Consider the following 13,503-nt stretch of genomic DNA (forward strand, 5'->3'; position numbering starts at 1 on the left):
GCTGCACACGGCGCAGCATTTCAAATTGATTAACTTTGTGTTGCCATGGAGACCCCTCAGTCTAATGTCTGAATGTAATCTTGCAGAGCTGCAGCAGAGCAACGACTCATTTCCATTGCCGGCCATATCTGGACCTCTTTCTTTAGCCTGTTGCGATCGAAGCGCGTTTGCTCTAAAGCTGACTTCTTTATTTTTTGTTCTTTTTTTGTTTTTTTCTCCCTTTGGTTTCAGCTGAGATTGGGGACTTTGACGAGAGCCACTGCCGCTCACACCTGCTAAACAACAACTACATTCCAGATCAGATGCCCCTGATCGACAAAATCATGGAGTTTCACTCAAAGCATATGTGAGTGTGTGATCTTTAAATCACAGTTAAAATAATAACACAAGGTCAGTGGGTGAACAGACATTTTTCTCCTCAGCTGTGAACAGGAAATGTTGTTGCAGGCTTTGTTATTGTCCCACTGGGCTGTTTTATTACTCAAGTGACACATTCAGGAAAGCAGCCACTGAATGAATGGGTTATTTCTCAGAGTGCTACACACAGCACTTTAACATACAGTATATAATCTTACATTGGCCAGATTTTTATAACTTGTTTTACAGATTAATGTAAGTCTTTTGGGCTTTATGTCTTCCAGCTTTGCACATCTAGAGACTTTGTTGGGCCTTTTTCTGTGCAAAACAGCTCAAGCGCAGCCAGATTTCATGGAGAGCACATGTGGATGATTTTCAATTTTTGTCTCTAATGCACAGATATACTTTGATGTATACCAGCTCATTGCAAATTTGGCAGTCTTTAAACTGCAGAAGATTTTATCATGTTTTCCTCTCCACAACTTTGACCAGCTTCTCTTTCCCTGATGAAGAAAAACATGAAGCAAAAGGAGATTATAAGCTTCTTTTAGATCACCAAGTGACACACACACGCAAACAGACAGCTGTCTTTAGTTGGGTTAGTGGGATGAAACCCAGTTTTCTACTCTATTTAGAGATGACTGATGCAGAAGTTTGAGAGAAGTGAATTTGAACTTGGCTTTTTTTTTTTTTTGTCGGACTACTTTTTCATTCCATCTAGTTTAAAGCCGTTGGGAGTACATTACTGGAACTCTTCCAGATCTCCTCACACCATCCAGCCACTCCATCAAGTATTTCTCATAACTTATTTAAGAAGAAGCTTTGCCAACACTTCAGTGGCCTCTGCGTCACAGTGGGCCATGAGCACTCAGTGGTCTGCCGCTGCAGCTTCAGACAAGCTTCACTGCTCTCTAAAGCTGCAGCTTCAGAGAGCTGGTTTTTACCACAGCTGATAACGATATCTGGCCGGGTGCCATGTTAAGTTGAATCCCTTGTTAAGTGGCACACAGGAAACAGGAAGGCTTATCTACGAATGAGAATTAGGAAAGTTAGTTAAGGCTTGCTGCTCCTTCTACCAGCCACAATTTGTTCTTCAAAAACTCAACACTAGGAACTTGTATGACCTGTATGTATAGTGTAATGTACACACACTTTTAAGCCTAAAGTTCGTCACACCCCTGAAAGAGTTGGATTTAAAATTCTTTTTATTTAACTAAGACGTTTTTTCCTTATCGGAAAAGTTTCAATGATTTCTTTTCTTTATTCGATAACAAAACAATGTAGAAGGATTATTACTTGAAAAATGTATTTATTTACAAAAAACTTAATTGGCATTACAGCAACCAGACTGGTCGTATTGATGCAGTTCTAAATTATCTGATTCTGGTCATCTGCCTGTTTCTTTTTACATTTTCTTCTGCAGTGTTTTTCAATACCTTTGTGACTGAAGTATCATCCTTTTGAATGTACTTTACAGGTATCACCCTCCTTAGAAATACAGATGAAATGTTAGCAGCTGTAAATATTTACATTTATGTGTGTGTTGTAGAGGTCAGTCACCAGCAGAGTCAGATTTTCAGTTATTGGAGGTTGCTCGCAAGCTGGATTTTTACGGGATTCGGCTGCACCCTGCCAAGGATCGGGAAGGTTCGAAGTTAAATCTGACTGTGGCGCACACCGGCGTTTTGGTCTTCCAGGTAGCTTCACACAGACATTAATGTGAACATCAATTTGCTGGTTGTGTTTCTTAGTTATTCTCGCTTTGTCAAAAAAAATGTTTTAAAAGGCGTTCAATTTTTCACCATCTTAGACACACACGAGGATCAACGCCTTCAACTGGTCCAAAATACGCAAGTTGAGCTTCAAGCGAAAACGTTTCCTCATCAAGCTAAGGCCAGATCTAAATGTATGATGTTTCGTCATACCTGGAGAACACAAATTGCTTCATGGTTGTAAATTATTTCTCGGATGTTTTTTTCAGAGCTCCTATCAGGACACGCTGGAGTTTTTGATGGCCAGCAGGGATTGCTGTAAAGTCTTCTGGAAGATCTGTGTGGAATATCACGCCTTCTTCCGCCTCTTTGAGGAACCTAAACCCAAACCCAAGCCTATGCTCTTCACACGAGGATCTTCCTTCAGATTTAGGTGGAGTTTTTTTTTCTTTTCTTTGGCGGGACTGCAAGCATTTAACTTTCCCAATAGTCTACTACCGCCCTTGTAGAGACACTCATTATTATTTCTCATGTGCTAATGCTGCAGCGGTCGCACACAGAAGCAGGTGATTGATTATGTGAGGGAATCAGAGTTCAAGAAGATCCCGTTTGAAAGGTAGAGTCTAGACACATGCTGGGCATTCTGAGTTCAAGTAAAGACTTTCACGATGTAAAACACTGACCTACATCATCCCATCTGCCAGGAAACACAGCCGGGTCCGATACAGCAGTCGAGTTCAACACAACAGTCGTCTGTCGCCGCTGCCTTCTCCTCGCCACCATGAAGTGCCATCAGAAGTCAGTCTTTCTATGAAGAAAATTACCTCCTTATGATAACTTTCATATTTTTAACAAAAAAGGTTGCTAAGGCTCTTATGGGTGCACTCACTATATTAAGGCAGTTTTTCCTTGACTCTGAAGGGAACAGAGAATTGAGCGTCTGTGAGTCTGCTTTGGAAAATTGTGCATTAGTTTGGGGAAATGGGAACAACTCGGTAAATGTCATCAAACTAATTATCTTTAATATTGCTTTTTGTATAAAAGTCCAGTTGACAGTCTGCCAAGACTCCAAAAAGTGACACTTTGCACCACTTTGTGCTGGTCTATCACATTAAACCATAATAAATACATTGAGATTTGGGGTAGATGTCATTGCACCAGTCTGCTTGTTACCATAAATGTTTACTGGTCGTGTTTACTTTTGCTTCTTTATTTCCTCTCAATACCATAACATATCATTGTGACTGATGCTAAATTAGCAAAATAAATTTTATTTTGGTGTTTCAGCCCTGTACATTTGATCACTTAAATGTGCATGCAATGTATTTAGTCATGCAATGGAACTAACAGAATATTTTCAGGCGAGGAAGAATTGGACTAAATCCCCAGTTATTAATTACATAATTTCTGAAACTCTTTTCTTTTTTCCAACTCTCACAGAGTGGTGTTCCTGAGGACTTGTCCTCTTCTTCTCCTCCTCAGCATCACTGGAAGGAGTCGGTATTCGTCAGTGTCGAAGACCCAGCGGCTTCACAAACTTCAAAGATGAGCCCGAACCATCAAAGAAACGGCCACGAAGACGGAAAGGAGTCCGTTTCCAAGCCTGAGGAATCAAGACTGTCAACACGACAGATGTCCCCAGAACATCCGAGCCAAGGTCCAGCATCTTGGTTTGCCAAAGGCAGCAGCTCAGCCAGGAGTTGTGTAGATAGCAATTTGAACATGGGAAGGGAGCAGGCCAGCAGAACAAATCAGAGTTATGGTGAGGACTTCAATTTGCGTCGGGATTCAGGTTCCCAGCAGGAGCATTTACTGGGCAAGACGCAGTACAGGGAGTCTCCTTTGCTCAACATGAACCATGAGCCATATCGGTCTCTCACGCAGTCACGTCCAAAGTTTGACCTTAGTCCTGGTTACAGCACAGTGGGGGAAATCAGAGGCCATAACAGAGAGAGGCAGAGCAGCAGCCCCCTCCCAGGTCAACATACGTTTGGCTCAAGGAGTGTTGTCTCCAATCCTGCCAATAAACCCACCCACCGAGCACCTTCTCTCACTCACGCTGAGCAGAATGGCTACACGCCCCCCCTGTTTAATGACACAAGATGCTCTCCCCACCCGAGCCGATCGCCTCGCTTACACAATCTCCAAAAAGCACATCACGCCTCGTGTGCAGACCCGCATCAGGGTGCGTCCTCACCACGGCCAGATTCACGCCCGGTTATGTCTCGGGCCGAGCGCATGGCAGCTCTCGAGCGACGCATGACGGCCAACGGCCTCACGGCACCAGGGAGGTTCCGGGCCGGAAAGAAACGGTTAGGACAGGTCGGAGTCAAACACGTGGAGGCCGTGCAAATGTGTGAGGGCTCCACCACCAGTGGGTCAGAGTCAAGCGAGTCTGAGGGAGAGGACAGAGGGAACTGCAGCAACAGTACGGTGGAGGCTAGCGCTCCTATACCGAGAAACAAATTCTCCTTTGGGAGCCTCCAGCTGGATGAGGAGGCAGAGGATGAGGATGGATGCCATAATTTTAGTGATGAGGAAGGTGAACAGATTTTCAGCTGTTGACACATTAACAAGCCTGAGAAGGGAGTTTGAAGCTTGTCTCTGGGAATCCTTGTTGTGTAGGAAAGTTTTCTTCTGCATTTCAAAGATTCACTTGTTTCTGAATAATTTTATGATACCAGAACAGACACTCACAGCTGCCTTGTTAGGTAGCCACACTGAATAGTAACCTATTGAGCACCGCAGAAAATGTGGTTCTGATTATATCAAAATGAAAGGCATAAATGGCAAAAATGTTGACTTTTAAGAAAGTTGCAAAAAAACTGCCTTTTTAGTGCCTTTTAACCTCTGTCAGTAAGATATGCGTCTATTATTGTCTATAATCACATGGAATGTCTCCTTACGGTTTTTCATCAAGCACCGGCTACCGTGGCTTTTTTTAGTGCCTTGCAAAAGGATTCATAACCGTTGAACTTTTTCACATTAATGTCAAAATCTTCTGAGATTTCATGCTGTGAACCAACATGAAGTAGTACAAAACTGTGAAGCGGAAGCCAAACAATGCAGAGTTCTCAATATTCTTTCACAGATACTATGAAAAAAGGTGCTCACGCATTTGTATTCAGCCCCCCGTCCTCTGATATGCCTAAATAAAATCTAGTCTAACTAACTGCCTGTCAAAGTCACAAATTGATAAATGAATTGGTTCAATAAGAATAAATGTGAAAAATATAGCAGATGTCTGTTTTCAAATTTGATGCAAACTCACTTATCCCTTCACAACTAAATCCTAAATATTCTCTTTTTATTTGTAAAAATATCGGGAACCAGGTGTCCTTTTCCTTCCGCTTCTAAATTACGTGCAGCTTTTTGTTGGTCCATCATCTAAAATTCAAATAAAATCAAGTTTGTGGTTTTGCCATTGCAAAATATACAGATTTAACAGGTTTAAACACTTTCGCAAGGCACTGTGTTGGTCTGTTTTTAGGACTTAAAATTCCCTCTGATATGTCATCAGTTAAGACTGAATTGGCATTTATCTGTAGCTATCCAACAGGTCATCTTTCTGACTCGGGTGCAGAATCCAATGACATCCTGCAAGAAATATCTACAATTGATCTGTATTCAGTATTTGTTTACAGAGTCAGTGGTTCCTTACCAATCTGGAGCAAACTTTAAATAGTTTGAGTCCTGTCTTGTATTGAAATGTCAGCAATATGCTAAACATACCTCATAGCAACAAGTAAAATAGATGTAATGTGCAAGTGACGAGCAGCTTCTTGATCAGGTTTTGGTGAATGTAAATGTGTGCTGTAAGATAATTTCTCATTGTCTTGCATGTTTATTATTATTATTATTATTATTTTTTTTTTTGCAATAGTCACTAAGTAGAGTTTGCAAAAATGGCACTGCACTTTTTTGCACTTGTGTCTTTTTTCTCGTGGTTTTTAATTTGCAATAATCTCCATGTTACACATGTTGTTTTCTTTTTTTTGTGTCCAATGTTCACTGTCTGCATGAAGCTATTTCTTTTTTCCTCCTCTGTGCTTTTCTCTGCTGTGTGGAGGGGGAAGCACGGTTTTCATTCTGTGGGTTCCCTTTTCTGCAGTGACCTGATCATCTGACTCACCATTAGATTATTTTAAAGCAGGGAAACAAGAGCTTGGCAGCGTCTGTGTTTGTGTGAAAGACACTTTAAGGGCAACATTACCTCAAAGTATAAAGCCTCTGGGTTCATCCATCATAGCAGGCTGCTTTTTGTGGTGCTCCTTGATATTTTTAGCTCTAGCATACACACAGATGGTGATTTTATGAGATGCACAAGTATGCAAAGTAGTGCGTAATGAAATGGAAGGAGAAGGGAGACATGGTTTTACATTTTCTTTACAAAAGAAAATCAAGAATCAGTTGCATATGTTTGTACTTCTCTTACTCTGACACACTCAAATGAATACTGTCATTTTCCTTCCACTTCACAACTATGCACACAATCAGTTGACTACGTGTTGGTCTGTCACATAAAATCCATTGATATATGTTAAGGTTTGTGGTTTTAACTTGACACAATCTGGGAAATATCAAGGGATATTAAAACCTTTGCAAAGTTCTGCAGCCTTGATTCGGTTAGCTTCCTGCTTTTATACCCGTAACTGATGCAGCATAAGTAAACAACCAGATCACTGCAGAACCAGGGACATTATGAGGAACACTAACCCATGTAACATTCATCTTTGCATGTCCCAGCTGTACAGGAAAGACTCTGCTTGTGTGTGCGTGCGTGTGTGTGTGTGCGTGTGTGTTTTCAACCACTGGTGTCCTTCAGGGTGTGTTCAAAGTCCAGGACGGTGGCTTGATGCACATAATCCTGTTCTATCCTACCTGCATGTCCTCTGCTGTATGTACTGTAATATACATGTTGCTCTATCTTTCACTCTGCTGTAATTTATCTGTTCATTTTCTGTGTGTGCAGCATGTGATCGGAGGATGTGGCTGTAAATCTAGGCTATTAAAAGCAACCTAATAAACAATATATAAAGCATTTTTACGGCTCTCTGTCACATGGTGAAATTAGTCTTTAAACTGATTTGCATACGCTTGTATCTGTAATGTTTTCAGCTACGGCTGTGAAAATATTACCAGAAACCGACAGAAATCAGATCAAGATCAGTTTTTTTGTTGTTGTTGTTTTTTTATGACGGCTTTTTCATATTCTTTTCTGGTGCTTGATTGCTGTTGGTGTTTGTTCTCGTAAAGTCTGGTGTTAGTAGAAGATATTAGATCCTTTTCATCCTCTAGTTTTTGCAAAATTGTTATTTCACACTCGTCTGTAGCATCGGTGCAGATGTTGTTTGTGTGAGTCATATTATCGAGGTGGGTAGTTCTTAAACTAGTTTGCGTTCTGTTTTATCCCTGCTGATGATGACACAGAGAGGGAGATGGGCGTGTTGCAGCCACAACATAGTAAGTAAGCTGAGTGAACGATGTCGGAGCAGATGACAGTAGTTAAGTGGTTCTTCTCGATCAGCCTGCTGTATGTGTCAGCTTGTCTCTTTATTGACGTGGTGTAAAACGGCTGTCGTGAATTCAAAGTGAGTCATGATGGATTTTTTTTATTATTTTTTATTTTTTTGCTCTCACTAAACAAAACCAGTTCTACCTCACTGCATTTTATGATTTGGCATCAGAGGATAAATAGCTTGGATTTCATTAGCACTCCGTCATCTGATTTGGTTTAAATGTTATCCTCAAATGGTAAAATAAATCCACTAAAATGTCAAATTCGGTTATCTTCCTGTACAATGTGGCAAATTTGCACCCGTCTGGGCTAAAATTATTTAAATGGAGAATCTTTTCCTCAGCTCAATTATGTCCCTGTGTTTCTAGATTAACACAAACTGACATTTTCCTTCCTCCCTGTGGATTTTTTTTTTCTGTGACTTCACAACAGGTGTGGCTCCCCAAAGCCCTCCGCCGTCCGGACACCCCCACGGGATGGTGAACGGTCAGAAGTCCCTGGAGTTGTGCAGCCACAGTTTCGACGGTCGTCAGCCTTCGCCTCTGACCAGCCCGCTACTCAACGACGCTTGCAGCATTCGCACTGATGATGAAGATGAGGTCCGGAGAAAGGTTTGTAAACTAAGCTCTCAAACCTTTAAATCAGTGTCCCTAAAAAAAAAAGAAAAAAGCATTCCAACCACCTGACGCTTTGCCATTGGGATGGTGTTTTCAGGGTGTTTGGCAGTGTGGCCACTTTTGGCTTTCATTTTGCCAGTATTCCAGTAGGACCAAAATTTTTAACTCCCCGACCTGTAGTTGTCCTGTCAATAGTCTTCCACCTAAGTTGTGGACCTGTGCAGCTCCTCCAGAGTCACTGGGACCCTCTCAGCTATTCCTCTAATGAATGCTGTTAAAACCCATGTCTTGCTAGGTTTGCGGCCACGGTGCACTCTTGCCACTTTGGTTGAACAGTTCTTCATGAAATGTTCAAAACTATATAATATGTTTCACAAGCTACTGCTGTTTACAACTTCTTTGCATATTTAACTCTGACCTTTACGGTTACATATTGGACTTGGAGGCATCAGAGTAAAGGAGACTGAATTTAAAATTAAAACATTTGTTTTTAGATTTTTATTTAAAACAGATGTAAGACCCATGCATTATTTCTTCTCATGTCATAATCGGGCTCTAGTTTGTGTTGGTCGATTGCATGAAATCGGAATTAAGCACATGGAAGTCTGTGCTTATAACACAAACCACAAGGTACTAAATATCCTGACGAATGTAACTAAAACCAGGTGCTGCTACCTTTTCAGTATCTTCTCTTATGTTTGCTATCCAGAGGTTTCCCACTGACCGAGCCTATTTCATCGCCAAAGAGCTGCTGACCACAGAGAGGACATATCTGAAGGACCTGGAGGTGGTGACTGTGGTAAGATGGCCACACATTGGCATGCCTCTCTGCTGCTTGGTCTCCCCCATACGCTCGTCTGCTCGGGGAGAAGCACTCTCATTGTTCTGGTTTAGCAGCTTCGTTGCAACACGACCACCAAATCACAGAGATGGGCAGTGACACACAAACACTTTGGCAGAAGCGATTTCATTTTTTATTCATTCCCCTCTCCCGAGCTCTGAAATGCATTTATCCATGTCACACGAGGTGGTGAATACTAAACTGTGTTTGTGTTTAAAGAGGATGTTGAATTTAGCAGCGTGTTTCCTCTGTGCGCGCCTCGCTGATTTATTCGATTCTCTCGGATTTTATTGGGTGGATGCAAGCGTGCGCACCCAGCTTCGTTTGATACCGTCTCAAAGTAAACCTGGCAGATAAACAGGATATTAAACGTGTGTATTGCTTCTTCATCTGTAATTGAGGATGGTCTTTCGTTGCCTGATTTATCACATGAGGAAAATGGTAGCTTTTCTCATTTTGGAGACTTTACTATTTAGCTTGTATTCTTTTAGTCATTTAACTGTATATGTTCATGTGTTTGTATGCTGTTATCTCCTTCCCACATGCTGTTTGGTGTTGCTTCGGTGTTGAGGGTGAAGTCATCTGAATAACAGCTGGAGCTTTGTCTTCAACCCTTATGAAGAAACACTTACCTTTCCAACAGCCCGTTTCCCTTTCCCATTAGAGCTTCTGAATGAAGCTGCTCTCAGTCCGTTCTGCTACACAAAACATGCTTCTTTTGCCACCAACCTGTCCTAATGAAACAACTGAGTAAGAATGACTATTGATTCTTCTTTTCAGCCTCAGTCAAGTGAAGGATTTAGAAGTTGTCACAAAGCTGAAGTTCATCAACAGGAACACAGATAAAGGGATTCTGGAAGCAAGTTTCTGTAATCATTCTTAGCAAGTTTCTGTCATCTAACTTTATTTATGGAGCACTTGTGATTCAGTCAAGTTGCAGAAGTGAAAATCAGGAGGATGGATAAAAAAGCACTACAGAAATATATTAGATAAATTGTTAGCTGAAGTAAACAGAATAAAGAAATTATTATATTGGTGATAGAGAAGGAGGCTGTGTGGAAATCTAATCAGATCAGTGAGGAAAGGCTGGAGAAAAACATGTATGTTTTTATGCGTAGCAAAAGTTTGACTTGCTACCCTCATTGAGCTAATAGAGCATGATAACACTAGAATGCTGATGGTAAAGTAAACATATAAAAATCAACATTAGTATGCTAATACATAAAGGTTGGTATTAACAGTTTGCAGAGGCCCAGCTAGAGTCCCCACTTGAATCTGATAGAGAAGCTGTGGAAGGAGTCAACCTCTGTGATGAAATACCTGAGGCTCAGTTATTCAAGATACATTTCATCTAAATAATGAGACTGTAAAATCTGTTCCCATGTGCTAATCTGCTTTGCAATATGTGTTTTCCAGTCTTTCCAGAGTGTTGTGGGACAAGACGAGGAGACCCCTGACTCCCTGAAGAACACCATCCTCTCCACCTTTGAGCCGCTTCACAAGTTTCACACTGGTTTCCTCAGGGAGGTGGAGCAGAGGCTGGCCATGTGGTGAGGCCCATTTCACTTTTAAACTACACCCAAGGTCTTATTTGACGGCTTCAGAATGCAGTTTGGATTTGGTCCAATTTATCAGAATTAGTTTCTTTTTTTCTTTTTTCTTTTTTTGAAAATGTAGCAACCCAAGCAGCTACCTTCTCCATTGCTCCAAAAATACTGGCCTGTGCTTTCCTGTGGGCTTGTGCTGTCTGATGTGCTTTAATGTTGCTGTGCTTTATTGGGCACACACACACACACACACACACACACACACACACACAAAGCCCCACATGGAGACTGTGAAGCATAAACACAGTCAAGCTGTTACAATTTGCAGGCGTTTACTGGCGATCGTCAGATGCTAGAACTTCACATGAAAACTTAAAGTGATAGCGCACTTTACTCCACTGATAAGAACCACAGTCAGATGTGAATGCAAATCTCCTTGGCCTACATAATGTCTTTCGCTCTTGGCTTTGCGTATTCAAATATAAAAGTGAAACTGTTGTGAACATCATAGGGAGTCTATCTGGTTTAGATGAAGCAGGATGTCTTTTAAACACAATTATATTTAGTAAAAATAATAAATAATCTTACTGAGTACAGTATTTAGATCACTTATAGCCCACAATCATGTGTGGGTGATTTCATGCTCAAGGGCGACACCTGCTGGTGGAACACCAAATTTTATTGGTTTTCCCTTTTAAAGCTGTTCTGGGAATCTCTTCAATAAATCAAGTTAAAATCTAAAAAATTTTTGTGGTACTGTTGATTAATGTTCTGTTACCTGCACATATTAATATTAACATGTATTGATGCATATTGGAGGTGAAGTTAGCTTAATAAAATATATTAAATGCCCCTTTTTTATATTTCACATTTGGAGCCACATATTAAAAATTTTCTGCGTATTTGATGTCATAGATCAACAAAAAGTACTGAATTATTTTGATGTGAAGAGTAAATGGCAGACGGTTTTACCAACAAACACAAAAGACAGGCTAGAAGGGTCAGGAAAGAGTCAACTTTGTTGTGAATCATTTAAGAAACAGAAAACACAGAGAAGAAGATATTTTGGTCAGATGAGATTAAAATCGATCTTTTAAGTTTGCATGCAAAATGCTACATGTGCTGATATCTAATCCGGCACATGAACATGCCATCTCTGTACTGAAACATGGTGACGGCAGAATCATCCTCTGAGAATGCTATTGTTCGTCGGTAACATGGCAGCTAGTCATAGTTGATAGGAAGGCAAAGAATCTTTGAAGAGGCAAAAGACTTCAGGCTGCGGTTGAGGTCTACCTTCCAGCAGGACCCGTAACAAACGTTCAAATAGACTCAGGGGAGTTGGATAGAAATACATGTCACACTTGTCAAACTTTTATTTGTTAAATTTGAAAACCATACATCATTTTTTTTCCCCCCATTTTGAAATTTGTGGTTGCGACATGGCAGAAAATGTCAAAGTGTTCAATCTGTACATCAAAGGAAAAGTTAGTTACAAAATACAAAAAATAAATAAATCAATGAAATATTTGTTCTTTAGCTTTTAATCTTGGATGACGTTCTTCTGTATTCGTAAAACTGCAAAACTATTTTATGCACTATTGTGTAGGGAAGGACGTTCCAATGCACACATTAAAGGAGACTACCAGCGCATTGGAGATGTGATGCTGAAAAACCTTCAAGCTTTGAAGGTGACTCCTGACCTCAGGTTAACGTCGATGCTTTTGGAAACCAACAGTGTATCGTCCTCATGTATCACACTTCATGCTTTGCAGCCTCTGACAACAAACATGCACAAGCACTCCGACATCCTCCTCGAGCTGGAGAAGGCGTGCAAAGCGTCCCGTAGGGTGGAAAATTTATGCAGAGACTTCGAGCTGCAAAAGGTGTGCTACATCCCCCTGAATGTCTTCGTCCTACGACCTCTCCACCGCCTCATCCACTACAAGCAGATCCTGGAGCGCCTGTGCAAACACTACTCAGCCACTCATGAGGACTTCAGGGACTGCAGAGGTGACCAGAGCTTTCAGAAACTCAGTCAGCATTTTTTTTTTTCCTGGTTTAATCTAGCAGCCACGTGATATGCGTGGTTATTCTCCAGCTGCTCTGGCAGATGTTTCTGAGGTGGTGGACCAGCTCCAGGGGAGTCTAATCAAGATGGAGAACCTCCAGACGCTCCTGGAGCTACAGAAGGATTTGCTCGGTGTTGACAATCTTGTGGTTTCTGGTCGAGTGAGTGTGAATTATAACAGGAAAATTATTTGCCCAGCTTTGAAGACATGCACACACACCTAGTATTTCATTATTATTCTTATTATTATTACTTTTGTCTTTTTCAGGAGTTCATCAGGTTAGGCTGCCTTAGCAAACTGTCCGGAAAAGGCCTTCAGCAGCGAATGTTTTTTCTGGTAATGTTCATCTTTCTTCAGCTCCTAACACTAATCCAATTATTTAGCTGAGTGATCTCAGCAGAATGAAACGATGCTTTCATCTGTTCCTGCTTTGCGTTATCCAGGTGGTGTTGGCAGCTTCGGTGTCACAAATGCGCAACACATGTCCAGTTCAACGCCTTAAAAAACCATATGCAGATTATTTATATAATACTCTAATGGTTTTTATTTCTCTCTCTGTCCCGCTCTCTTGTTTCCTTGGTGACAGTTTAATGACGTCATTTTGTACACGAGTCGAGGGATGACACCGACCAATCAGTTCAAAGTGCACGGGCAGCTGCCTCTCCGTGGCATGACAGTAAGTGCTGACTGACTGTCACCAGTTTGTCATTACTGCAAAAGGAGCTGCGCCCGTTTCCCTCTGAAAATACACACACTGTCAGGACAACCAGAACGTACATTTCCTTTTCATCCTCTCTCCTTCCTCCTCTCCCACTCTGTCTATTTTTGTTGCCTGCTGT

The 13,503-nt window shown here is 41.3% G+C and overlaps 1 protein-coding gene across 7 annotated transcripts in view; it reads left to right on the forward strand.

Annotated features, from left to right (window-relative positions):
• The window catches only part of LOC103461720 (FERM, ARHGEF and pleckstrin domain-containing protein 1), a 58,893-nt gene that overhangs the window by 38,515 nt on the left and 6,875 nt on the right, over positions 1-13,503 (forward strand). For 5 of the 7 annotated variants that reach the window (XM_081603622.1, XM_081603599.1, XM_081603617.1 and 2 more), the window contains 15 exons: positions 232-346; positions 1,907-2,054; positions 2,168-2,263; positions 2,339-2,502; positions 2,617-2,685; positions 2,774-2,867; positions 3,510-3,726; positions 8,020-8,198; positions 8,914-9,003; positions 10,462-10,595; positions 12,202-12,283; positions 12,368-12,605; positions 12,694-12,824; positions 12,932-13,000; positions 13,251-13,340. In XM_081603622.1, coding sequence (XP_081459748.1) covers positions 232-346; positions 1,907-2,054; positions 2,168-2,263; positions 2,339-2,502; positions 2,617-2,685; positions 2,774-2,867; positions 3,510-3,726; positions 8,020-8,198; positions 8,914-9,003; positions 10,462-10,595; positions 12,202-12,283; positions 12,368-12,605; positions 12,694-12,824; positions 12,932-13,000; positions 13,251-13,340 — 1,916 coding nt within the window. The other 2 variants (XM_081603608.1, XM_008404065.3) reach the window with 2 other exon arrangements.

This window comes from Poecilia reticulata, chromosome 2, assembly GCF_904066995.2.
Source record: "Poecilia reticulata chromosome 2, P_reticulata-male-v2, whole genome shotgun sequence".
NCBI lineage: Eukaryota > Metazoa > Chordata > Actinopteri > Cyprinodontiformes > Poeciliidae > Poecilia > Poecilia reticulata.